At 42.4% G+C, this 26,656-nt stretch overlaps 1 protein-coding gene and 1 long non-coding RNA gene across 3 annotated transcripts in view; one reads left to right on the plus strand and one right to left on the minus strand.

The window, feature by feature from the left end:
* Positions 1-7,283, plus strand: part of ZNF865 (zinc finger protein 865) — an 86,764-nt gene extending 79,481 nt beyond the window's left edge. For both annotated transcript variants that reach the window (XM_078654866.1, XM_078654865.1), the window contains exon 2: positions 1,163-7,283. In XM_078654866.1, coding sequence (XP_078510992.1) covers positions 1,182-4,019 — 2,838 coding nt within the window. In that variant the 5' untranslated portion in view covers positions 1,163-1,181 and the 3' untranslated portion in view covers positions 4,020-7,283. The remainder of the gene's footprint in view (positions 1-1,162) is intronic.
* Positions 7,284-10,539: 3,256 nt separating this feature from the next.
* LOC144770389 (uncharacterized) overlaps positions 10,540-26,656 on the minus strand; it is a 298,757-nt gene continuing 282,640 nt past the window's right edge. Inside the window, exon 3 of the long non-coding RNA XR_013598880.1 lies at positions 10,540-11,143. This is a non-coding gene — a long non-coding RNA (uncharacterized LOC144770389). The remainder of the gene's footprint in view (positions 11,144-26,656) is intronic.

Here is a 26,656-nt window from a genome sequence, read left to right on the forward strand (position 1 = left end):
AGTAATGCACAGGATAGATTTTTAATGACTCGCCTCAGGTTTAACTTATTACCACACTTATTGGCTGATCCTGTAGGTTTCACACTGACAATTGCGCAGAAGGGTGCCTGTGGCTGCAACAATAGGTTTCCGCAGGACACCCTTCATTTGGTACTTTTGTGCCCTTTTTTTAAGTACCCTAGGCGTAAATATTTGGTGGAAATTTAAAAAAAAAGAAAAGTTCAGTCATGCCAAAACGGCTTTACCCTACCTGCAAAGAGCAAATGACCCATGGACACTTTGTTGTATTATAAACTTTATGAGGACTGCTGTGAGGTTAAGAAATACAAGAGGAGACAGTTTGTGGTTTTTTAAGTATGGACTTTTATCTGCTTTCATTGGTAATTCGAGATGTTGCTTAGATGTAATTTAATTCTATTTTTTAACTTTGTATATATTTGTACTTTTATGATGTTTTTTAATCATCGAATAAAGAATAACTGAACTGTGTGTTAGAGGGCGTACTTCCCAGATTGCATTAATAGCATTGTTAAATCACCTGCGCTCTACCCGACAGAACCAATCCTTGTTTAACCTTGTTACAAGTGTATACAATACTCAATCGTGACACTTGCATATAGTATACAGAAGAGCAAATTGGTGGCACTGTGTCCCACCTCTTTTGGAAAACTGTTGAGTATTTTGGGCTCTTCTCATCCAAAACCTTCCTGATGTTTTGCACACCTTTCTGAAGTATGCATGTTTTTATCTTTTTGCAAAAGACACCCTTCACTGGTCCAAAAAAGTGTTTCCCTTGCCTCAAGTTGTCATCTTGGGGAGAGTGTACATTCTGGCTAAAGTAGAAATGCAGCCTGTTGGAGACTGAATTTTCTGAGCTGTTTATCGCATAAAAACCATTTACCTTGAACAGAAACTCCTTACGGAGTAGTGCAATTAGACATCTGAATTATTCCACTTTCAAAAGTTTCAGTGACCTTGTTTTGATTGCCGAAAATTATTGAATTCTGTAAATGTATGAAAGCAGGAGCTGTTGTTTCATACCTCGAACTACCATTGGTACTTTTATTAAAAACAAACATGTTCATCTTTTATTGCTTTGAAGTATGTTCCTTTTGGCTGGTTGTAAGTAAATGTTTACCCTGCCTTTCTTTTTCCTTACCAGGACAGCCTGGACCCGGGAAATGGAAGCGAATGGGGTAGAGGATGGCATTCACTTTCAGAGTTACCCATTTGACTTCTTGGAGTTCCTGAACCACCAACGGTTTGAGCCTATGGATGTTTACAACCATCAAGAACAAGCCAAAGCTGTTGCTTCACTGCCATGCACTCAAACACAGTACGACAATAGTCACCAGCCTCTAGTCAGTCATCTTCAGTTTGACAGGGCTAGCACTTCAAAACCTAAGGAATTGAAGTCAGAGGGTCAATCTTCCTCCATTGCCAATTCAATTGATGCGACTGCTTCCAGTCCAAAGAAAAACGACTCCACTACTACCCCGCAGTACACCGTGCAATCCCCTGTGGCAGCTGCTCAAACTCTGTTTGATGCTACAGCTGCTTTCAACTCTTCTCAGTGGGGCATTGTTGATCTCTCCAGCCACCAGCATCTCTTTACAAACCTGAAGCGGGCTGTACCAGCTCAGACAATCCAGTCCGAAGACCAGGGGAAAGAGGACAAGAATTACTTCCGGCAATTAAAGTATTTAATTGACCGTCGCTTTCCTTGCAGTGTGTGCCATAAGTCCTTCAAGGAGTCATCTCACCTTGTGCAGCACATGCTTGTGCACACTGGGGAGCGACCATACGAGTGCACTACTTGTGGGCGTACCTACAACCACATATCCAGCCTGATCCGACATCGGCGCTGCCACAGGGAAGAAGTGGTTACCACAGAAAGCACAACTCCTGCAGCACAGGAAGGGGCAATAACAGTAGTTCCCATGTCTGGGTCAGTAGAAGTTATAGTTAGTCAGCAGGAAGGCCCTTTCACTTGCAGCCAGTGCTGGAAAGTTTTCAAGAAGCAGAGTCACCTGCATCAGCATCAAATCATCCACACTGGAGAGAAGCCTTTCAGCTGTGCAGTGTGTGAAAAGAGTTTCAACCGTCGGGAGAGCCTTAAACGGCACGAGAGAACTCACTCTGACCTTCTGCGTGTCCAATGTCAAGTATGTGGCAAGGAGTTTCGTGATGTTTCCTATCTGACAAAACACCAAGCAACCCACACGGGTGAGCGCCCTGATTACAAGTGTGATTTGTGTGGGAAAAGCTATATTGCCCTTCAGAGCCTTCTAAAGCACAAACAGACGCACACAAATCAGAGCGCCCATATTCTTCCCCAGCCAACCTCTTTGACAGTGCCAAAAGCCCAAGAGGCCAATGGAGAAAAAACTAAAGAGCCCAGTATTCAAGTCTGTTATGATAATTTGCTCATCCAGGTTCCAGTGTCCAGTGAGACTGAAAATAGTGGGCCAGCAGCTGCATTACCTGACAACAGTACGGCCCCACCTCAAGAATGTACCCCAGTGGCAACTAGCAGTCACAAGAACTATTGCTGTGGCATCTGTGGCCGTGGCTTTGGCCGCAGAGAGACTTTGAAGCGCCATGACCGCATACACACTGGTGAAAAGCCACACCAGTGCACAATCTGTGGAAAGCGGTTCCGAGAGTCCTTTCACCTCACGAAACACCATGTCGTGCACACCAGGGAGAGACCCTACAAGTGTGACCTGTGTGGGAAGGTGTTTGGCTACCCACAGAGTCTGACCCGGCACAAGCAGATCCACAGACTTCAACTGCCATGCTCACTAACTTCTGGCAGCCTTCCACTCGAGGGTCTCACCTTTGGTTGCTTGGAATGCGGTGAGCGCTTCCCAGATTCCTTCCTCCTCATGAACCACAAGGAGTTGCATATAGGCGAAAAACCATATGCCTGTGATGTCTGTGCGAAGTGCTTTGGTTTCATTGAAAATTTATTGTGGCACAAACTCATTCACCAGACTGAGCCTGAGAGGCTCATTTCTCCAGTAGGATCCTGCCACAATAGTTCAGAACAGCAGCAGACCAGCAGTATGACAAATGGGCTCCCCAGCGCAACAGTCCCAATGGTGGTGGCAACCACAGCAGCTACAATGGGTGCTACTCCAGTAGAAGAACATCCAATGTTACCAAGTGGGGAACGATTTTTCTGTAGCATCTGTGGTCAGAGCTTTAAGCACTTCCTAGGACTTGTTATTCACAAGTACGTTCACTTGGTAAAAAGGACTCCGGCTTGCAATGTCTGTGGTCAGAGCTTTGCCAGGGCCTATGACCTGCTCCTCCACCGCCGCACCCATATGCAGAAGAGACACTTCATATGCTCCGTTTGCGGCAAGCGGTTCTGGGAGGCTGCCCTGCTGATGCGGCATCAGCGCTGCCACACAGAGGAGCGTCCCTACCACTGCACAGTCTGTGGCCGGGGATTCCAATATTCTTGGTACTTACGCCAACACAAGGTGGTCCATACTGGGGAGCGAGCCTACAAATGTGCCCTCTGCAACAAACGCTTTGCCCAATCTTCTAGTCTAGCAGAACATCAGCGCCTTCATGTGGTTGCCCGGCCTCAGCGCTGCCAAATCTGTAACAAGACCTTCCGCTATCGCTCTAATCTCATGGAGCACCAACGAGTGCATCTTGGTGAGAAGATGTACCGATGCGACCTATGTGATAAGAGCTTTTTCTACCTCTCCTCCATCCTACGACACCAACGTTCGCATGATGCCAAGCGTGATCTGCGCTGCTCCTTCTGTTTTAAACTCTTCAAAGACCCCAAATACTTCAGCAAACACATGCAGACTCACCAGGGAGGGCGGCCCTTTAAGTGTGGTGCCTGTGGGGAGGGATTTGGTAACACCTATGGCCTGAAGAAACATCGCCTGGTCCATAAAACAGCAAGGTTGGCTGCAGCAATGGCTGTAGGTAACAAAGACTCTGATGTAGCTGCCTCTGCCCCACAGATGCATGTGGTTAGCAACAGACATTAAAGACACATGAAGGGAATGATTTTGGCTATCAGTGCCTGGTTTGCCCAACCTGTTGTAGATAATACTGAGTTTAAATTTGATGGCATGACTATGTCACTACATTTTACAGGTTTTGACCTACAACATTTTTGTTAGTAACGTAATACCATCCTGACAGTTTGCTAGATGAAAACCTTTGTTATTGGTTTGCCAGAAATGAATGGCATGCATCCGAGACTGCTTTCTTCTCTTACCAACTCTACATAGACAGTTGCAAAGATAGAATGGTTGTATGAATATATATATATATATATATATATATATATATATATATATATATACGTGTACACATATATATATATATATATATATATATATATATATATATATATATACGTGTACACATATTTACAGGCAAAATCTGATCAATAGCCATTTCATATTGGTTTCAAAGAAAATATTCATACCATCTCCTGTTCTCATAAGCTTTGTCCTGGAGCTAAGCTCCAACTGTTATGTGGGAGGTGAATGGGTTCTCTAGTACTGAAGGATTGATCCCATTAAATGCTCCTACAATACAGTCATGTCATACATTTTTCTGCAGTGGCCAAGACATTAGTGCTCTCTAAAAGAACCTTGCTTTTCATGAACTAAAGAAACCGTGGTGAAAATCGCATTATGTTTAGGCAGAGGACTTGTAATCAAAGAGTCCTTGCGCTGGTGCATTGCCTCGTAACCAGAATGGCAGCTATTGGCTACACTTGCTCTGTCGGCCACATAAGAAGACAACCTTAATTACATTGGACATAACCTTTACAATGGTGGAGTATTCACCTGTGGTCCCTGTAACAAAGGCTTCAGCCGTGTTTGCGTAAAGAAGGATATGTGGATTAAAGAGAAGCAAAAAAAATGTAAATAATAAAAATATTGAACACTCGTTAACATTAATCAAGAAAAGGATATACACCACAAAAAGTCAAATAATTAGGATCGCTCTTTTTCACCATGTCATGTGGTTTATCGTCCTCATCTCCAGTGTTATATTTGCATAGACTAAGATTAGAACCTAGATTAGTTAATGAAAGTGCACCTTAAACTTAGAACAGGATGGGAAACATTTGTGGCAGACCAGGCCCTACAAGGTTCCCTAGGTTCTGGATAAAAAAAAAAGTGGTAGCAGAAAAGCTATTTCACTTTGTCATCGTTATGTGTACGCTTCATACTTATATATGCACTACGCAGTTTCAGTACATGGGTCAAGGGTGGGAAACGGCATTCTTTTTGACCTCCCACACCACGTCATCCAGCTGCGTGCACAAGTGCAGAATGATTTTGGCTGATGATATCCATAATACCAGATAGATGCAGACTCCTCCATGATGCACGGTCCAGATAGATGCAGACTCCTCCATGATGGACAGTCTATTGTTTCTACTGCTGATCACCCCTTCTGTTCACTGGATGACTGGGCCAAAGAAAAGTAATCCATGCTTGACATGTATGCTCAACACTTGAATAAAACAACAATACTGCACTCCTCCTTTGAGAAGCTTTTGTGCATCTTAATGCAGATACATGCTGTAGAACTAGTCAACTAAAAAGCTTCCTCCCCCTTCCCCCACCCAATCGTTGAGGTATTGTTCTTGACAATTTGCACTGTTTGGGGACATATTACTTATCCAGAAATACTGGTTAATCATGGAGCATTGTAACTTTCAATGTGTCTGATGAAAATGTAGCCGTGGAATACACTCGTTCTGCTGTCCTTTTGTACAGAAGACAAGAACTCTGTTATTTCCCTGTTTGATGGTGCGCACTGCTTTGGTTTCTGTGCCCCAAAATGCTGGAAGGTGGGTTGATTAAAGTATGGTACACCGGTCCCATAAATACCAGCAAGTTCATATGCAGCAGACGACGTCAAATAACCAGACTCCGACAACTGCTTGCAGATGCAGAGAGGTCTTTTCTGATCCATTGTCTGCCTGGAAGTGCACATGCCAAGAGGCCACTCCCCTATTCTCTAATGTTTCAGCTACTGCTTGTGAACTTGTGATATGTTTTCCGTGCACATACTGAACTGATTATGCTGTTGTGCCAATTTGTGTCATCAGAGTTGCATGATTATTTGTTCCACATGCTGGAATATTCTGGAGGCAAACCAAAAATGGCTAGCTGTCAATTACATGAATATGCTTTGTATAGCAGTGGGCAACGACTAGAGAAGGTCAATTGAGCTTCCTGTGTCTTTTGTAATTGTGTTTTGATGTATAATCAAGCAGCCCACAGAAAAAACCCAGAATATGTAGCCTTCTTGCTATGAAGGGCACATATATTTGTAGCCATATGGAGCTGCAGCTAGGGATTGAGGTCAACAGATCCTCACATAGAGCATAGATTTGGGTGGCAAGGAAGTTGAGGTCTGACATGTGTATTTTGTTGTGTATGTCTTTGAAATGTGATTGATGCAAGGACTGGCAGAATGTGCCGCCTTATGCTGGCTGACCAGCACAATGAAGGGTTATGCTTACTTTAGTTCAGAGCATCCAGGTTGGGTAGCACAAAATGTTTGGTTGGGCACTGTTTCTTTGCTATTCATAATATGCTACATAGCTAGTTTATGCAGCATCAGCCTATTCTAGATTCACATGCTGCTCACTATTCTGCTATCTACTGGTGAGCTTGGTAACTTCTGAATAACACCATAGGCAGAGTTCATGTAACTCATTTATGAGGTTGAGTCTAGGTTCATAATGTACAATAAGACAATCACTATCTTTTTAGATTCTTTTTTCTGCCTTTGTGATCGGAAGCATAGAACACCTCTCCTATCAATGATTCAGAATGCAGTAATATCTACCCTTTGAAGATGGTGGTTACTAGGGAATTAAGAGATTCGAACAATGTTGTTGAGTGAGCCCATCAAGGCATTCAAGAATCCAGGTTTTCCTTTCCTTTCAGCCTTAGGAGGCATTGAGCTTGCATGTTTCATGGATGGATGTTTTTCCTAGGTTTTATGCAAGCATCGCATTTTTAGAAATGTGGGAAAACCACATTGAAATCTTTCTTTAGGGTGTCATTGCAACTTTCCATAGAGTTATACTGCGCCTACCCACAGGCTATATGTCAGAGGAGGGTTCTGCTTGTGCCTAATTTAAACCAAAGACTCTTAAATTAGGAAAAGAACTAAGGTGGCTCGGCTGGAGCAATTACAGGAGTCTGATGTAAAAGATGATTGATCATCAATTAGCCTAAAAATACCTGAAATACTGCCTAAATACCTTCTAACTATGCTGAAAAAGCTTAAGTCCTCGATGTCCAAAACTCCAAGAATAAACCTCCATCTTTGATGTTGAAGCATTTGAGTTATTAACGTCTCCTTACCTCCGCAGCCAAAGTCACTGAGAGATTCGTAAACGCCCAGCTGACCACTTCATCGAAGCGAACGCCATCCTCGACTCCTCCCAGTCCGAGTTCCGCAGCAACCAGAGCACTGAGACCGCCCTCCTAGCCGCATGCTACTCGACCAGAGCCACACAGCGGCCCTCATCCTACTAGACCTCTCCGCAGCCTTCAACACCGTCTTCCACCACGCCAGACTCCACGACTCCGGCATACGGGGAGCCGCCATCGACCCGCTCCTTTCTCACCGGCAGAACCCAAAGGATCAGACTCCCACCCTTCCTCTCCGAACCCACAGAGATCAACTGGGGAGTACCTCAAGGATCCTCACTCAGCCCCACGCTCTTCAACTTCTAAATGGCTCCCCTCGCCGCCATCGTTAGACAACTTGAGCTCAGCATAGTATCCTACGCCAACGACACCCAGCTCATCCTCTCCCTCACAAAGAACCCCGAAGACACCAGACTCTGCTTCCAGGAAGGAATCAAAGACGCTGCAGCCTGGATGAACAACAGCTGCCTTAAGCTCCTCTCGGAGAAGCCCAGGGTCCTCGTCCTTGGACCATCCTCCATCACTTGAGACAACACCTGGTGGCCCTCTGACCTCAGAAACCCACCCACTCCATCAGACCACGCCCGAAACCTCGCCTTCATTCTAGACTCCTCCCTCACCATGACCCGCCAGATCAACGCCATTGCCTCCACCTGCTTCAACTCCCTTCGCAAGACCTTCAAGTGGATCCACCCCGAATGCAGAAGGACCACCTGTAAGATATGACTCAGAGAAAGAAACTGAGTATTTAAGATGGATTTATTGATGAAAGGATCCCATCCATCAGGTAACTCTTTCCAGTGCAGCCACTCAGCCTCAACTGCATACTTTCTAATCATAACATTCTATGCAGGCTGCTGGCACTGATGTATCTAACATTCTATTCTAAAAGGTATAGCACCAAGATGCCACACCACCCCCACGCACTCATAACAGCAGACTGGACTACTGTAATTCCATCTATGCCGGAATCAACAAAACCCTGCTACACAAGCTCCAACCAATCCAGAACACCGCAGCCAGTCTCGTCCTCTGAACCCCACGGCATGAGCACATGACCCAGCATCTACGAGACCTCTACTGACTCCCCTTCGAGAAGAGAGTAACCTTCAAGCTACTCACCCACGCCTACAAATCCCTCCTCAACATCGGACGCATATACCTCAAAGAAAGAGTCTTCTTCCACGTACCCAAAAGGAACCTCTGCTCCCCAGTGCCTTGAGACCCTCATGGGTGAGTAGCGCGATTAATTGAAGGATTCCACTGGTTTGAAAGGCAAAGAAAACAGTGGAAAATCCTAAAAACCCAAGTCCACTTCATTTAAACTTCGAAATCAAAAGAAGGCTAAGATGAAGGTGACCACGCCCCCATCAAGGAATATAAATGTTCCACTAGTTTAGTCAAAAGATTCCAGGCAGGCATAGAGGTCAAAGAAGAAATCAAGATACTCATTTTGAGTGAGCGTAGAAGAGAATGCTCCAATAATCGAAGAAGCCCAACCAGACAAGTGCCACTCTTTAAGGGCTCGCAACACACAGTACCCATGGGGGTATAGTGAGACATTACTAGTCAATTTGGCTGGATAGCACCTCAGACAAGTGAGAGCTGAATAGCAGAATAACAGGCTTTCTCATTCCAATGCAGTTACAACCAATATAAGGTCTACAGTTGTACCAGATTAGTCAAAATTCTGAAACTTCCATGTGAGAACACATGGAATAGCTATAGTTTTTCTACTGGAAGAGGATTATCATCTAGCACAATATATGGATACTTCCAGATATCGTTCAGCAAGCAGCGTTGCAGATACCTGAGGTTTGTGATTGAGGGTAGGAGGCATTCATTATCTATCCAAATTTAAACCCTTTGGAATAAAATCTGCACCAAGAATTGTTCATAAATGTCAGGCAGTAGTGTAGCTGAGATGACATTTCATTTATGTTTGATACTCCCTAGATGACTGGTTGATCAAGGAGAACTTCTTCCAATAATTTCATTCCAACAAGTCACTCACGCTTTATGGATTGGGTTTGACAATCAACATGAGAATATGTTAAATTATACCAACTCAACATAAAGTGGTGGGAACAAATGAGCTATAGCCATCCCAGTGCAAAAGAGAGTTCTTTCATTACAGGAAACGTTTAACCAGAAATGTCACTTAGACAATGGAAAAAGTTATGACGATGTTGGGAACAATGGCATTCTGTGTTCGACCCATAGTGTATGAAGATCTATTCATGACACCAGTGCAAGAGTGAGTCACATTCATTAGGAGACTCAGATCATCTAGTGATACTCACAGACTAATTATGAAAATAATTTAAATGGGGGACAGAAGGTAAAATAATGTAGGACAGACATTTAAGGACGCCTTCTAGCTCTGACCACAACATATACTTCACAAACAGGATGAGGTGCATATCTAGCTCCAAATCGGAGGTCCATGGACTATGGAAGAATCAATACAGCAGAGAAATGTTTTGAAGACCGTCTTCCTCATGCTGAAACCATTTCAAAGTCAAGCGGCAGTGAAGGTAGAGCAAATGTAAGCAGACAACAAAATGGCCATGTTCCATATAAACAAGCAGAGTGGGACAAAGTTTTACATGTTCTCCAAAATAACTCAGTCTGTGGACTGGGGCCATCCAAAGACCACTACCACAGGTGGCAACACACACCCCCAATCCACAAACAGGAACGTATATTGAATGAATAGAAACTAGATCATAAAATACCTTTGCATCCAGGTTTCAACAGCCAGTTGCACAAGGGAATCCACTGTCTGTCAATACACTCGTTATCAGCAAAATTATGTATGCTTATAAAACTCTGACCTTGTTAGTTCATCAGTTGGCCAGATGTTCGTGGCTTTCACGTCTTGTATGTCGAGAGATAGAGAATACATATATATATATATATATATATATATGTATATATATATATATATATATATATATATAGTCACATACACTTATTCCAATACCTGGATATATAAGACGTGAAAGCCACGACTGTCTGGCCCACTGATGAACTAGTAAGGGCAGGGTTTTATTAGCATACATTAATGTGCTGATAACTAGTGGGTAATTTTGAGAAAAGAATAAGCAAATGTTCTATACTGACAAACAGTACATTCCCTGTGAAATGGGCGGTTGAAACCTGGATGTAATCATACAAAGGCATTTTGCGATTAGTTTCTATTCATGCGATATATCTGTCGATTGTACTCCTGAAGGTGTGTGATGTAGATGATGTATAGGAAGTCTTAGAGACATTTGCTGGGTAAATGTGGGCAATTATTAAAAATGATTAAAGTAACAAAATGCTTTAGGTTTCTAAACTAATGCTAACATGAATCTTAAAGAGCTGATCACATGCATATCCACTTACACTAGGCAACTATTGTAATGTACTTATTGATTGTAATGCATTTTATTTGTTGCTAAGGCTTCTTAACAAAAGCAGTGGCCTGTGGCTGACACCAAAAGCATGCTCTTTATTCCAAGAATGTTTCTGGACACCCCACTACACGGCAGAATAATGTACACTATGGGACTTTGAACATGTGTTTCAAGCTGACATCTTTTGTCTCCTCTTTCCATGTAGATGGCTTCTTTCTTCTAACAATCAGTCATACCAGCAGATAACGTTCCGTGTACATTAGGCATTAGGATAGTAGTTACGTATTACATCTAGGAGACAAAAGAGGTCAGAAAGAGTCATTGATTCTTTTTTTTGTCACACAAGAAATACTGGTCAAAGGTTCCCCACCTACAGTGTGCTGTAGCAGGAGGGTTTATTCAAACATGCAAGGTTTGTTATGCCTTTGTGGATAAAGCAGTGGACGTTAAACCTAGAGGACATTAATTAGTGCAACTAAATATACATTTATATATTATCCTTAAAAAATATTAATTGTAGGCTTAGTCTACACATAGTGAGTAAGAGTGACCAAACCTGTGGTTGACACCAAAAGCACCCTTTAGTCCAAGAATGTTTGTGGAACCAACACTATATGGCTGAATAATGTACATTACGTGACTTTCGAAACAGTTCAAGCTGAAAACTATTGTGATGGGTAAGCATCTTGTCTTATTTCACTGAGATACTTGAAATAATGAGGTACACCAAAGATCTCTGGTGCTGAAATTGTGGTTGCTGCATGAACTGCCACAGTACAGCCATCTTAGAGTGCCTTTGGTCATAAACTTTGTACTGACCATTAGATCCTAAGTAGATGAGCCATATGTTTTCGTCTCCTCCTTGACCAGTAACTGGATTTTCAACCCATTGCCAATTAAAATGGGCAATGTATTTTTATTTTTGCTACATATTTTCTAGTAAATTCTGAAAAAAGGAACAGCTGTAAAATAAACCTGTTTTGGGTTCTTAAAGGTCAGAGTGGGCTTTAGGAAAAACCGCTCTGTTCCGTTTGTTTAACCATATGTCTTAAAGCAAAAAAACAAGTATTGTGTACCAGTACCTTTTGGAACCTCTTACTAACAGTGAGGCTGTACGTTTATTCTGTCCCATTTAGTACAACCAGGTTCCATGACTCGCCAACCTGTACAGTGTGTCTTACCAGGACACTACAGTAACAGCACAGCTGTGATGGTGGGAGGTCTAAAACCCTTCAGTTCTATTTTATTGTTTTGTTAGCAGTGGATTTCCCTTTTAACGAGGCTGTTTCGGGGTGTGCGTAACTAGTATCAACAAAAGAACTGCTACATAGGAAATACATATTTGACACATGTAAAGTATCATCTACATGGATGTAATTGACAGCTGATTGTGACAGTAGATTATGTCTTGTGTAAGCGGCATTCTCATTGTTGGTTTCAATCAATTATTTTTTTTATCTGGACCCTGTCATAACTTTTTTTTTAAATGTAGTTGCCTTTTCGCATATGAGTCGTCCAGTACGTAAGATCTAAAGGAGGATTTTTCTGGTTCAGAGTATAACAGTTACCGTCCCTGAGTATTTTCAATAAGCTATTGTATTTAGAAAGCATGGGCCTAACTATTTCATCCACAGTTTCTATATCTAGGTTTATTCTAGAGGGTATTTGGTAGTTAAACAGCAACAGTGTCCTTTTTATAATTTTGAATATTTATTTGTGTACTGAGTAACCTGCAGTTATATTTTTCAGAGCAGTGTTTCATTTGCTCAGTTCGTATATAGGTTGTGGAAGCACTTGTCATTTGGGTAAAGCAAGACGCTAGAAAATACAAAAGGACATGGTACATGATGGAGATCCCCCCCCCCCCCCCCACCCCCCCACACACACACATCCACCCTCCCCATTGTGGCCTGGTTACCCTGTGACTTATGGCATCTAGATGAGCTCAAGTATCTAAACGTATTTTAAATGTCTGTTTAGTGGAAAAAAAGCCATATCACATCGTTCTGAAAGAATCCATGGAGTTTATATAGAAGCATGTCTGTCTAAGGTAGAGACAATGCAATATAAAGGTATCCATCCTCTGTTGTAACTGGTGCTTTCTGTTAATTCAGTATTAATGTCTTAGGACCACATGTGAGGGCCCCCTTAATTTTTATGGGACCGACCAATGGTGATTAGAAGAATCATGGAAAAAACACACATTCTGAATTTTTAACATCTAAATTTCTAGTTAAAATCCACATACAAAATGGCAAAAAAATGTACATTCCAAGCAAAAACACATGTTAATCCTCATTATCTCAATACGGATTAGTTATCCCCACACAGAGATTTCCTATTCAGTGTCAGTAATTCCATAATGCTGGAATTTTAGCCCTTTTACCAGGCCATATGTAATTGGCCCTCAGTAGCATACACTTCTGTAGTTGAGATAAGGTGATAAACTAAAAATTCAAAATATTTGGCTGAAATAGGCTTCATACTGATTAGTTTTGGAGGTGCAGAAGAGCAATTCCATAGTCTTCCTAGACATTCATTTCTGCGGGCACCCCCTCAACAGCTCCTTACTCGAGGCCTTCCCTTCTATCAAAACTTCAAGAAGGGCATTCATTGGCTAGTCCTCTAGTCCCGAATCACAGTCAAATCCTGCTCCATGTTTGGCTAAAAATCTAATCAACTCTGGAGGCCAATGTAACTTAAGTCTAAAAATTGTCACCTGGAAACCAGAATGTGTAAATATTCCACACACAGAAAACAGGGCTTTTTAGGTTTTCGCCTGCACTGTCTTTGAGAAATCTATTGTTTTTAATATAAACTTAAAAGGGACTTGCATCCCGCCTCGTCTCTTTCCTGGCTTCTCATTGGTTCCTGTGCGTGCCACTTACCTTTTCTCCATTTTTATTGGCTGTGACATATTTTTCTGCATTTACCAATGCTTGTTCTTGTCTGCTTCTCTTATCAGTTTCCTGCCGCTGAAATACTGTTAACATCCGCTTTGGTGGAACTATATTTTCATAAAGTTTTGCCTTTTACTGTTGCAGCATATTTATAAAACACTTTATCACCCGGAGAGGTTAAGGGATTTCAAAAGAATCCTAGGATGTTGAGCAGCGCTGCAGACACTCAAACTGGGTTCTCCAGCTTCCGAGTCAGCAGCTCGGGCTTGTGCGCCACATCCTCTCCACTCCTGTGTTGTCAGGGAGCTCTTTCCTTCTCCTGGAGGATGATTGATGAAAACAACTCTTTAATCATTACATAGACGAAACCGATGCATTACCAAAGTTTGTTACATATGTACACCTGATGTGCAATAATTAACCCCCTCAGGTGAGTCTTGCACATTTACTTCTGCAGTTCAGAATGCTGCTGACGGCCCACCTCTTCACTAAGCTCCTTATCAAGCCTCTATAGCGTGCCATGTATGTTCATTCAGTGACCAAGCAAGTATGCCTGGTGCATATGTGAAAGTAAGAGTTATTTCACTGGGTATCTGTGTAGTTGTGTAGATAGGTGTTAAAGCCTGAACACCAACCTGGTTCGTTTTTGCGGCATTGTCCTGCGTGAGCGATGTTAGTTCTGCACTTGTACCGTGTTTACTCCTGTCTCTCTCCCATTATGTACAGTGTGGTGGTTAAAATACACAGGCAGTAGAATGGGATGAGAAGGAAAAGTTGTCTTTACTTGTTTCATCATGGAACTCTTGTCACACTTTTAGGTTCTGAACACCTTTCTACCAGTTGTCTTGCTGGGCTTTTAACATCAGCATTTTCTGAAGCTAAATAGGATCTAAGACAAAGATAATCACACATGCCAGTGTCTATAGTGTACCAACTGTGTCTGATTGAGTCGTGTGAGCATCAAACTATCGTGTGAGGTGCTTCCCCTCTGGTTGGGATGCTTTACAGTGGATCACTGTACTGAATACAATTATGCTACTTTACTATTCTAGATATCATAGTATTGAGAAAGTAGCACATGCCTTGCCTTCTTCTAAATGATGTCTACCTGATGCACAACACGAGTTTAACTTGCATTAGTGGTAAGTCCTATGCGTGGACTCACCCTACTGGTTAATGTCAGAAATTGCATTATATTCATGGTCTTATTTCTGTGCAGGCATGCCCATTTTATCTTGGGCATTGTTGTGTGATCACGCTGTGGTTTCTTTTGTGCTCTTTTGGTGAACACAAGAACTAGCGAACATATAAGATGCAAATGCAGAAGGACTGGTGCCAAATACTTTGAATGAAGTCGTTGGGCACCTTGGAGCAGGTAAGCCGGTTCTTTGTAATGTGTGGCAGTACCGGTGGACTTGACTAACTTGCCTTTTAAAAATAACCATGGTAAGAGAGCCACAGTATAGTATATATAGCCAGTCAGAAACACAAGTAAGAAGTTTGGTTCTAAAGTGCTTTGTCCAACATCTTAACGTTGGCTAACTTGTCTCTTTTCCAGGAACATAATGCAGGAGCTACAGTGCAGGTGAACAGCAGATGGGATCCATGATTCCTGAATTATTCTGTATTGCCAGTCAGGAAGCAAGGAGGGGCAGCAGAAGTGGGAGAAGCTTAAATCAATGGTCACTGCTCTTGCAAGAACACACGTGGAACATGGAAGCCCCCTCTGTGCAGCAATGTGGGTTGTAGTACACTGTCCACTTCAAGAGTACAACAGAGAACTTACGGTAATGTTGCCCATGGCGTGTGGGGTCCACCCAGGGACATTTGCGGTCGACTGGGACCAGGGCAGTTATCTCAAGGGGTTATGAGAGTGGGAAAATGGAAACTATTTTGTTTTATATAACTCTGCATGTCACACTTTTTGCGTTTCCAATTCCTGTAAATAACTGCAGTTAGTACACTATATTAGGGTACTCAGTATACTGACCTACAGAAGGATAGAAAGCTGAGTTCTCCGTACTGGGATTCAAACTCCTGACCTCCAATACACTGCATTTTGTCGGCATCAGGCTTTCAGGTCTCGAAACCATCCTGCCAGCTAATGTGAGAATAAGTGGATAAATGAATAAAGGCTATTTAACAACAAGAATTCCATGTGGGAGAGCTGTAGCAAATTTTAAGTTGTGCACGTATAACATTGAAGACCTCAGAAACTGGATTGCTACTGGAATCATGTTTAAAACAGCCCCTCTCCTGGGCTGTGTGAATGGTCGAATCCCAGAGAGGGAATGCAAGCTTATAGTAAGGAGCGTTGAACAACATTTGGAAGAGCTGTCAGGACCTCAAGAACTGAAACACGGAAAAACAACGCTGTTGTAACAAAACATAAAGCAAACCCTTCTTTGATGAGGAATGTGCAGATACCAGAAGTGCCCTGCTTGGTCTCCTTCAAAACAAGACTTGCTCTCAAGAATTCTGCCTAAAGAGTCTAAGTAACTACGCCCAATTGTCAGATTCTTGAAAATTGATCACATCATGGAATGGCTGCTATTGAAGCAGCTATAAGGAAGCTCCAGGCACTGAATCCAAATATGTTGCCAATGAGTGCTTCTACATTTCGAAGAATGGTACATATTACGTTAAGACTGGAGGGGAGCGTTATACATTAACCTTGTATCTACCACTTCTGAGCAAACATTTCAAAGTTCCAAGAAAAGAACACTGTATGACTCAAATCAAGCAGAACCCTTCAGTCCATATAATCCAACAATATTCAAATGTCTCCCTTTTTTATTTGTTACTTCTGAGCAGATAAGTACCAGCTGTTTTATTTGGGGTATTTCATTTTTTTCTTTAAGAGTGGTTGAGTGGGGTAGGATATATGGATGTATAGTTATGTGTCTAAAATAATGGTAATTTATTTTCCTGTTAATTAACATCTATTTCAGGAGAGTAAGTAGCGTTTTATATTCATAGTCAGACTCCAGTAAGGTTGTAAGCTAACAATATATATGTATATATATTTTTTGAAGCAAAATATATGTATATAATATACAATCGGCAACAAATCCCGTAGCAGATGCAGGCAGCAAGAAGCACACGGGCACAGGCCCCAGCAGCAGGTACAATTGTAGGTTTATTTAATGCATAAACAGGTCCACATTACGCGTTTCGGTCGCCGACCTGCAGCCTTGATCATATATATCCATCTATATATATATATATATATATATATATATATATATATATATATATATATATATATATATTAGAAAGTTATTAGTTTAAGGGTTGTTGGTAACGGTCTTTTGCTTCTAGCTCACACGTTTGCGTAAGGGCAAAGTCCTTACAAGCTTTCAAACATTAGTTTACAGCGTGCAGCCGTTGTGTTGAGCACACACCGCGTAGCAGGTTTTTCTAGAGCAATTTGGCATTGACGCAAGTCGAGCTCTCAAGCTTTTGCATTTCAGTAAGGGCAGTGTTGCCCTTGCAGGCTTCAGCTGTTTGAAAATAGTGGCTGGCCATTTTTTATTTGGGCACGCACTGCATTGCAGGTATTTTTTAAAGGAATTTGGCCTTCTGTTGATGACGTGTCCTCTACGTTTAGAGGAAAGACAGTATAAAATTAGAAAACAATCATCCCTGACAGAATTCAAGCATGCTCAGGAGCATTTTATGGGTGAAGTTTGCATTTGAGGGAAGTTGTGAGGACAGGGTGTAGAGCTGCAGGCTAGAGTGAGGTTATTTAGGTTTTAAGGAAAAAATATTTGATTATTTACTTTCGACTATTGAATGGCGGAGGATAATGAGTGCAATGGTTAGGACAGAGTAAGAGATTGTCAGGAAGTAATTAAAAGAGACTTAACGAAACAGTAAAATTGGTTTTGAAAGATGATAGGAAAAAAGGGCCATTATCAAGGAGTATGAAGAATTTTGGTATTTATCAGATGATGAAGATTTTTCAAATCGAAGTCCATGAGGTAAGTGTTAAAGGAAAAAGAGACATTTGTCAGTGGAAGAGATACCAGGAGGTTCTGGATTTACTATTGGATAGAATTATCGCCCCTGCCCAGTCGGGGTTCGTTTCCCACAGATCCACCTCCTTAAATCTGATAACTGTTTGCGGTACAGAACAGAATACATCCGGACATCCCAGCGACAGCAATCCTGCTAGACACAGAGAAAGCATTTGATTCCCTGGAATGGCCCTTTTTTCTGTCAATGATGCGCAGGATGGGCATGCCCCGCGGATTCATTGACATCATGGCGCTCCTATACAGCGGACCCACTGTGAGACTGCGCCTCAATGGCACTCTATCCTGTTCTTTTCCCCTCTCGGGGGCACCAGACAGGGCTGCCCCCTGTCACAGCTACTATTTATACTTGCGATGGATCCCCTGGTCAGGCATTTCCAGGATAAGTACCTGCAGAGAGGGATTCAGTTTAACACTGGGTCCCTCCTGGTGTCCCTATACGCGGACCATGTTGTTCTGTATGTCCAGAATCCGCAGGTCAACCTGGACCCCCGGATGAGAGAAATTATCAGGTTTGGACGATTTTCCGGCCTGGCTATTAATTGGCATAAGTCAGTAATAAATCCCCTAACCACCAGCACTAAAAATGGGATTCTGAATTCCTGGAATCGTGTGACGGTTCGACTAAATACTTAGAAATCCATGTCCACATTGACAAAACCCAAATAGTCCGCTTGAATTGCGGCCCTGCAGTTCACAAACTAGAGTTACAGGTCAAATAATGGCTGCGTCTCCCTCTCTCGCTAGCGGGCAGAGTTGCTCTGATAAAAATGGTAGTTCTCCCTAAATTTACCACTTCAACAATATTCCCATTCTGCTTCCGGATAGTTTCTTTTTAATGTTACGCTCCCACCTCATCTGGCTTACTTGAGGTGGTAAGAAACCCAGGGTCAACTGGAAGGTGATGACCCTTCCCTATGATAGAGGTGGCTTTGGGGTTCCCAAACTTCAGCTATATTATTTGGTCGCGCAATGTAGCTATGTACACTCCTGGTTTCACCCAGATGCCAGAATTCCTTACTTACGGCCAGAAGCTGATTTAGTCCTACCGGGCACTCTTCACATCGTCCTACCTCTGGGCTTCCCCCAGGATCCGAGGGACATCCAGTTTCTGCCATTAGCTAGGCCTGGAAAAAACTATTCAGAATCACAAGTGCCCCAACGCTGTATTTGTCAGCTCTTCCGATTCTTAATAACCTTTGGGTCCCGATAATGAGTGAGAGATTGGTACAGCGCACTCTCTCCAACTATGATATTAGCAAAATTGGGGATTTATTTCCAGAGGGGCATGTATTCTCGGTCACAGACGATGCAAGGTTCAGTGCAGCATCGTTTATGGACAAATACGTCCTCAGCAGGGTACGTTCGGCACTGAGGGCGATAACACCGGAATTCCCTCTCGAGCCCGAATCATTTGCCCCACTTACCATGGTAATTGAGCACACAGGGGGGGGAAACACCTCATTTCTAAATTATACAGAGCTTGTGCGGCGATGGTCCCTGTCAACGACGCATAAATCAGCGAAGACTGGGAGGCGGACCTGGGACATCCCATTCTGGACTATCAATGGTCCGCGTGCTGTTCCCAGACTAAAGAAATCTCCTTCAATAGTCAACACAAATTGCTACACTTTATATTCCCGCGGCGCAGCTAGATCACTCCCGAGAAAACACATAGGCTTGACCCAGACAGGCCCCATTGTTGCTTAAAATGTGGGGCTCCATACGCTGATTTCACGCACCTCACCTGGAATTGTGTTAAAATTAAAACCTATTGGGCAGCTGTTTTTCAGACACTGGGTGAAATGGTAGAACTGGAGATTACACCCAATCCTGAGGTAGCGTTGATGGGCTGTGTGGAAAACTTCCCTAGAGAGGTACGGAAATTTATAGCCATTAGCCTATTACTGGCCAAGAGAGTGATTGCACTTAAGTGGGGCCGCAAAACAGTACAGACAGCAAGTTGGCTAAACAGCTCAGCGTACTGCAACACAAACAGCAATTTATATGCTAGCACCTTGCCACGTTCTTCATGCCCTAAAGACATCTGGGGCCCACTAAAAAGGTATACGACTGCACCACGTTCACCCGCCGCCTTACAACTGGAACAGGGGATAGTCCCCTTGGGAGTGGGTTAGTCGGAATTATAGCGACTTCGGTGATCTGTGACCCATGGTTACATAAAGATTTAGCGCAGATTACAATTACGCCTGTCTATAGGTGGGGGAATGAGTGCACCGGGGCGGGTGGGCAGAATTGTGTTGTTCAGTTATAATAGCTGCTTTTGTGTTAATTCTCTGCATTTGGCTTCCTTTTTAGGTCTCGCCTGACACAGTGCATGCGCTATCTCTTAGAGACATTTAGTAAGTATTGTATTGTATTGGGAACTTATATAGCGCTCGGCTGCCCCAGCAAAGTGGCTTTTAAAAGTGCCACCAGAGGCTTTTGCTGGCCTCAAGCTTGCGGTTACGTGTGCAGCTTTCAGCGCCTGAGGCGCCATCTGGAGGGCGAGCACTTTCACAGGCACGAGCAGGGGCGCCATATGGCTTTCCTCTCGCTCGGCTAAGCGCACGCGCCTCGCTTCAATGCCCCTCCCCCACCACAGAGCGCGGCTTGCAGGTTACGTTTCATGCCTTTAATAAAGTTAGTATTGCTTTGAATCGGATGAAGCCTTCGGCAAGTCACTTTAAAAAACGGAGGACGCGCAGTTACATTTTACGCTTGTATTAAGTCAGGTGACTAGGCTTCTCTTCATACGGCAGACGCAGGTGAACTTTCGTTCTGTGTAGCGGTTGTAATAATGGGCTAGTTGAAGCCGTGAAAGACTGTAATCGGAGATTACAGCTGTTTCAGAAAGCACTAAATACACACTCGCATTCGAAGATAAGGCCAGAATTAAGTATTTGAGCCCTCGATGATTTACATACACGGGTTGCTTTAAGTGGTAGAAGGTAGATTAGTTTTCTGTTCTACTTTTTTGACGAAGACAGCCACGTCATACAGTTTGGTAAGATACTTTGAATTTCATCCCACATTGAGGCAGCATAATAACGTGCACTAAAACTGTTTTTGACTATTGACCTTTGGTTTTCGTTTTCTCGACATATATGAGGTTGGAATTCCCTACTGGTTCTTCCACCGTGACAGTTTACATTGGCAGGTAAACAGAATTCACTTGTCAGTGAGATAATAGCATCACGTTAGGCGCTCCCCTTATAAGCTTGATTATTTCACACATCACCAAACTGCATATGAACCAGTTTCACTCCGACAGTCGAATGGGTCACGTTTTTCACTCAGATCAGACGGCACCGCCTATTAATATTGTGGACGCTTTTAACCGCTTGTTCACTTGTGCATGTACCGGTGCATGGGCAGGATGTTTTTTAAGGACACAGCTGATTTTCCGTACACATCTCGCTATGTAAATCTAGAGAGTTCAGACACAAACATCCACTAATACCACTCAGATATGCCACGTTTCGGCTTCATCGAAATCCCAACGTCTTCTATACCCAACACCACAAACCAGTAGCAAATCTCACCTGCTTTAGTCATGGTCGTACAGCACATGCTAGATAGAACTCTCTTAAACATCTTGCACAGACCACAGCTCAAAAGTCATACATATGGCAAATCAAGACTAAATCAAGGTGCTGTCACTAACTGTGCCAAATAAACCCTAGAAAGGTAGAGGTCAAACTAACTTGTCACAGCATTGCTTCATAACACGACAACATGGATTGTGATGCACATGTGTATATTAACAAGCTCAAGCTGATCAATGGACCTCTGATTGCCTAATCGTCAGAAAAACTGTAAGTCCTTTAACAAAATCACCCAGACACTTAAAGCACTTCAAAGGTATTCCAAAATTAAACTTACTTTACTTTCACACTAGCTCACACAAAGCATTTCAAAACCGAATACAAACCCCTTCTCTACAACCCACACACAACTAAACTCCAACAAGCATTGGTATAGCCAATAGGTCTTGTCTTTGGGACCATATAAGTGTTTCGCCAGGCAACAGTTGATGTTGTTGCACCAAGGATATTGTGCTGCATAACTAAATACTTATAAGGTCCCAAAAGAGAGACCTATTGGCTATTATTCCAATGCTTGTTATAAATGACATGTGTCATGCAGTGAGCTCTCATGGACCATGGGTTTGTGTGTGAAATTGGTAAATAAAGTTTTTTAAAGATAGTGATTTTACTCATTCCAATTCCGAAGGAAAAGATCATGAATAAGTTGACTATGTCTTTGATCTAGATGCTGAAAATGATTCTGGAATTAATTTGGATGACATAAAAGTAATTTATGAGAGGACTGTAGAGGATCCTTTTGGCCAGAAGGTATTTAATTGTAGTGATGTAAAACATCTTAATGTTCAGATTGGTGGCCATTGAATCATGTGTCTGAGTACATAAGATAGAGAATTAGAAGACCATTGGCGAGGGATGAAAGTACTGTTATAAGAGCTGAATGCTCCAGACCAGTTGTGGGGGTGAAAGAGACGATGAGTCCGGATCTGGACCGGAACTAATTATTGGTTTTAAATGGGAAGTGATCCTAGGAAAGGTTTAGAACAGGCTCTGAAGCAATGTGAAGATAAGTTGTATGTCTTGGGTCCGTTGACACGAATTTGTGGTTTAGCAGAGGAGTCTTATTAGAAAGGGAGCAATATTGATAGTGAGCTTCTAAGAGGCTTGAGCCTGAGAGCTATATGCAGGTGTAATTACAGAAAAGAGAAAAGCTGTTTTTATGCGCATCAGGCCTAAGTTGGGTGATTTAGCAAAAAAAGAATCCTCTGAAGAGGTGAACTGTTTTTTGGAGGCGGAATGGAAAAGTCCATTGTAAAGTATGTATCACCTTTTACAGTTTTAAATAAAGCTCAAAATTTGATGAAGAAGGTGTTTGAAGGGAGCAATTTATATGGTAAGGCCAGAAGGAGGGGGCACACTTTCCGCCGTGGATAGTTCAATCAAGGAAAAGGAAGCTACAGAGGCTATACATCAGAATGGGGATTTTCCCCCCAGGTAGGTAGCCATGGTAGAAGCAGAGCCTCGACAGAAAGGGCTCATCAAACATCATTGGTACAAGGTGCGTATGGGGACTATTTTTCGTAATATCCAAGCTACGGAGGGACGCAGGATAACTCGGGATCCATTGATATTAGCATTAGTCGAAGAGTATGCAATAGAATTCGAAGAGCTACTGTTTAAAGAGTCGGAACCAAGAGATTTTGTTTTCAATCATAAGCAGGGGCAAAGGATATTCAACAGCTGATGGACAAATAGTTCATTGTAAAGATTTCAGAGGTAGAGAAAAATGTTGTTTCTGGTAAGAAAGAAGGGCTAGGGATGAAGACCAGTGATAAATCTAAGCTCTTTCAATCATTTTGTATCCTATCATCACTTCAGGATGGAAGGGAAACATATGTTGAGGGATATTCTGCAGGAGTTAGATTGGATGGTAAAATGAGATCTGAAGGATGCTTATTTTTCAATTCCAATAAACAGAAGAGTCAAATGTTTCTTCAGTTCAGTGAGCAATGTCAACTGAACCAATTCCAGTGTCTTCAATTTGGACTGTCTTTGGATCCATTGTGATTCACAATAGTTTTAAATCAGTTACTAGGTTATTTGTGGAAGCAGGGTGCGAGAATGCTAATATATTTGGATGAAATTCTGATTTTGAATCAAAAGAAGGAAATGTTTTTGGTAAAAGATCTTTTAGAAAGTTGAGGTTTCATGGTCAATCAGAAGTTTTTTAAATTTTTTATTCCTTCAGAGACAATGGCGTGTTTGGGATTTACAATTAATACAGTGAGGCTTCAACTTCTGTTGCCGCACAGGAAAATAAAGTTAATAAAGAGAGAGGTATGTCATTTGGGAGAGAAGAAGGAAATTACTTTGAGGGAGCTTGGCCGAGTTATTGGTCTGTTTATGTTGTCCTTTCAGACTGTTTTTCCTGGTCCCTTACATTATAGAGCTTCACAACAATTGAAGACATCATATTTGTCAAGAGGTTTATGGTGTGGAGACAAGGTTGCAGTAACAGAGGTAGTGAGAAAGGAATTAACCCGGTGGTTAGAGAATTTGGAGGCTTGGAATCGTTGTGCAGTTTTTGGTACTATTTCAGATTTCGTGGTCGAGTTGGATGCAAGCCCTTATGGAAGGGGAGCTATGTGGTTGGGACAGGTAACCGGAGGTAGATAGAATTGTAAGGAGAAGAAGGAGCATATGCATTTATTGGAATTTGACAGAAGGCATGTTTGCTCTTTGCAGTTTCAAATCCTGTTAACAAGGGGGCTCAGGGTTCTTTAGGATAGACAATATAACTGCAATAAGATATATAAACACGTTGGTGGGGGGGACCGATCAAAGAAACAGGTGTGAATCGCAAGAGAGTTTGTGGATTTTTGCCAAGAGTACAAGATACATGTAACCGTACAATATCTGGCAGGGAAGGAGTAATAAGTACATTGAAATTCACACAATTAAAGGGATTGCAGCGACTGTAAGTTGAGAAGGGGCATTTTTCAGGAGAAAAACGTAAAGATGGGCCCAATAGAAGTGGGTCTGTTTGCTTACCATTTGACGGTTGAAAAGGAGAAATATTTCTGGTGGGGTCCGGATCCAGGAGCAATGGGAGTGCATACTTTCACTCAGAATTGGCTGAATCTGAAAGGTTGTGCTATACCTCCATTTGCATTGGTTCAGAGTGTTGGTTCAGGTGAAGAGGAGAGGTGAAAAATTATGTTGGTACCCTTCTTTTGAGTAATGCTAATTTGGCTTCAGTTAGTGATGGAGCTGATGATGGATGTACCCTTTTTAATACAGTCTTGCAAAGGGATGTTGGAAGGTTTAGAAGGAGAGGAACATCCTCTGGTGGAGTCACGTATGTTCAGCCTTCTAGTTTGGAAAATTTCAGGAAAGTTCAAAAGCCTTTCAGGAGAAGCTTCGGAGGTTCTCGAGGAAACCTGGGCACCAGGAACTACAAAGAGATACAGGGGTGCATGGAAGATCTGGTTATGTTGGTGCCTGAAAAGGAATTTGGATCCTGAGTAAGCTGATGAAGTAAAAGTTGCAAATTGTTTGGCAGAATTATTAATTAGGAGTTTCTTCGATCGAACGGTAAACTGTTAAAGGTAAGCTATTGTGGCAGGACATTCTGTATTGAATGATTTATCAATTAGGAAAAGCCCTTTCATTTGTAGGGTGATGACAGGAATTCATTTGAAGAGACCCCATACATCATGTTATAATAGTATGTGGCACGTGAATTTGGTGTTAAAGCTAATCGAGTTCTAGCCCCGTTATATATATATTTATCGTTTAGAGAGTTGCTGAGAAATTGCAGACTTTGCTTTGTATAGTTTCTTTTAGGAGAGTATCTGATGTTCAAGATTTAGACATTACCAGTAGGTTTACCAGCCAGAAGGATGGGTGACATATAGAGTAGAACAAAGACTATACCAGATTCCATTTTTTTTAAATCCGTTATTTAAAGGTTATCCTAAATTTTGTGCGTTAGGTTGCTTGAGGGACTATGAATCAAGAATGGAAGAGGTCAGAAGTGATCTGGTGAATCAGTTGTTGATCTTGTTTGCAAAGCAGTATAGAGCTGTTTCAATGGCTACTATTGCTAGATGGGGGAAGACAGTTATGAGAGAGTCTGGAGTGAATGTGGATAGATTTAAATCTCATTCCGTTGAGAGGGGCAATGGCTTCAAATGTTTTTAGAGCTGGGTGCTATTGGATGAGGTGATGAAAGCGTCAGATTGTTTGAATGCTGACGTTTTCAGGCAGTTCTGTTTTAAACCTGGGGAGCATGTTTCAAGTATTTCTTTTAGAGGCTTTGAACATGAATAATGCTAGCCTCCTGTCTTGCCATAAAATGCAGATTTTCAAAAATTTAGTGTATAGAGAATCATGATTTTATTAGAAGCTAGCATTATTCCTCCCTTCCTTCCCAGTTTAAAAGATATAAGGTAAGGAAGGGAAGGAATACGTGTTTCCTTGCAGTTGTTTATATTAAGAGTACATTTTTGAGATGAGAAAATCTAATATTTATTTACTTTTCTGGATGTAGGAGGAGGATTTTATTTGGATTATTATGAAAGTTTTGTTTTGATTTTGCAGACAATCAGTGAGCAACGTTGGACATGCAGAGAAGTTGGATGGGCTGGGTGAAGGGAGAGCAGCATCGGAAGTGGGAGAAATTTGAATGGGGTTGGATTATATTGACTTAAGTGGTTTGAGTCATACAGTGTTCTTTTCTTGGAACTGTAAAATGTTTGCTTGAAATTTTAATAACGTGTGTGTCGATTACTCACAGTCACCTATCCGTGCTCTAACACTCCCCGGTCCTCCCCGAGCCCTGCTCGTGGTGTGGAGGGAGGTCTTCCTATCCCTAATCACTTCCGGCGGAAGCAGGGGTGTGCGGTCTAGTCATCCGACCGCCGCCTTCCTACTTAACCGATGTGCTGGACGACGCGCAGCGGACGTGCGCAGCGGGCGCGACGGTGGCGCGCCGGAGTCGTGCCAGAGTCCTGCCCGTCTGCGCCCGTCCGCGCCGGTACACGGCCCAGGGCCAGTCCTTATGCTTCACCTAATACTGACTTCAGGCGAACCTATTCAAAACATACTCTCCTGGCCCTTAGGACTCCACATTGCACTAATGATACCTCCTTCTCTCCTCAGCACACGCCCCTGATCTGCCCAGAGTGTTTGTTATCTCTTACTGCTTTCCCATCAACACTGGACATTTCGGCTTCCGATTTCTTATGTAAATCAAAACCTAAACCCTCCTCACAAATTTTTAACTTTATTAGTCTGAATTGCAGGTCCCTCCCTAAG

Source organism: Lissotriton helveticus, chromosome 7, assembly GCF_964261635.1.
Source record: "Lissotriton helveticus chromosome 7, aLisHel1.1, whole genome shotgun sequence".
Taxonomy (NCBI): domain Eukaryota; kingdom Metazoa; phylum Chordata; class Amphibia; order Caudata; family Salamandridae; genus Lissotriton; species Lissotriton helveticus.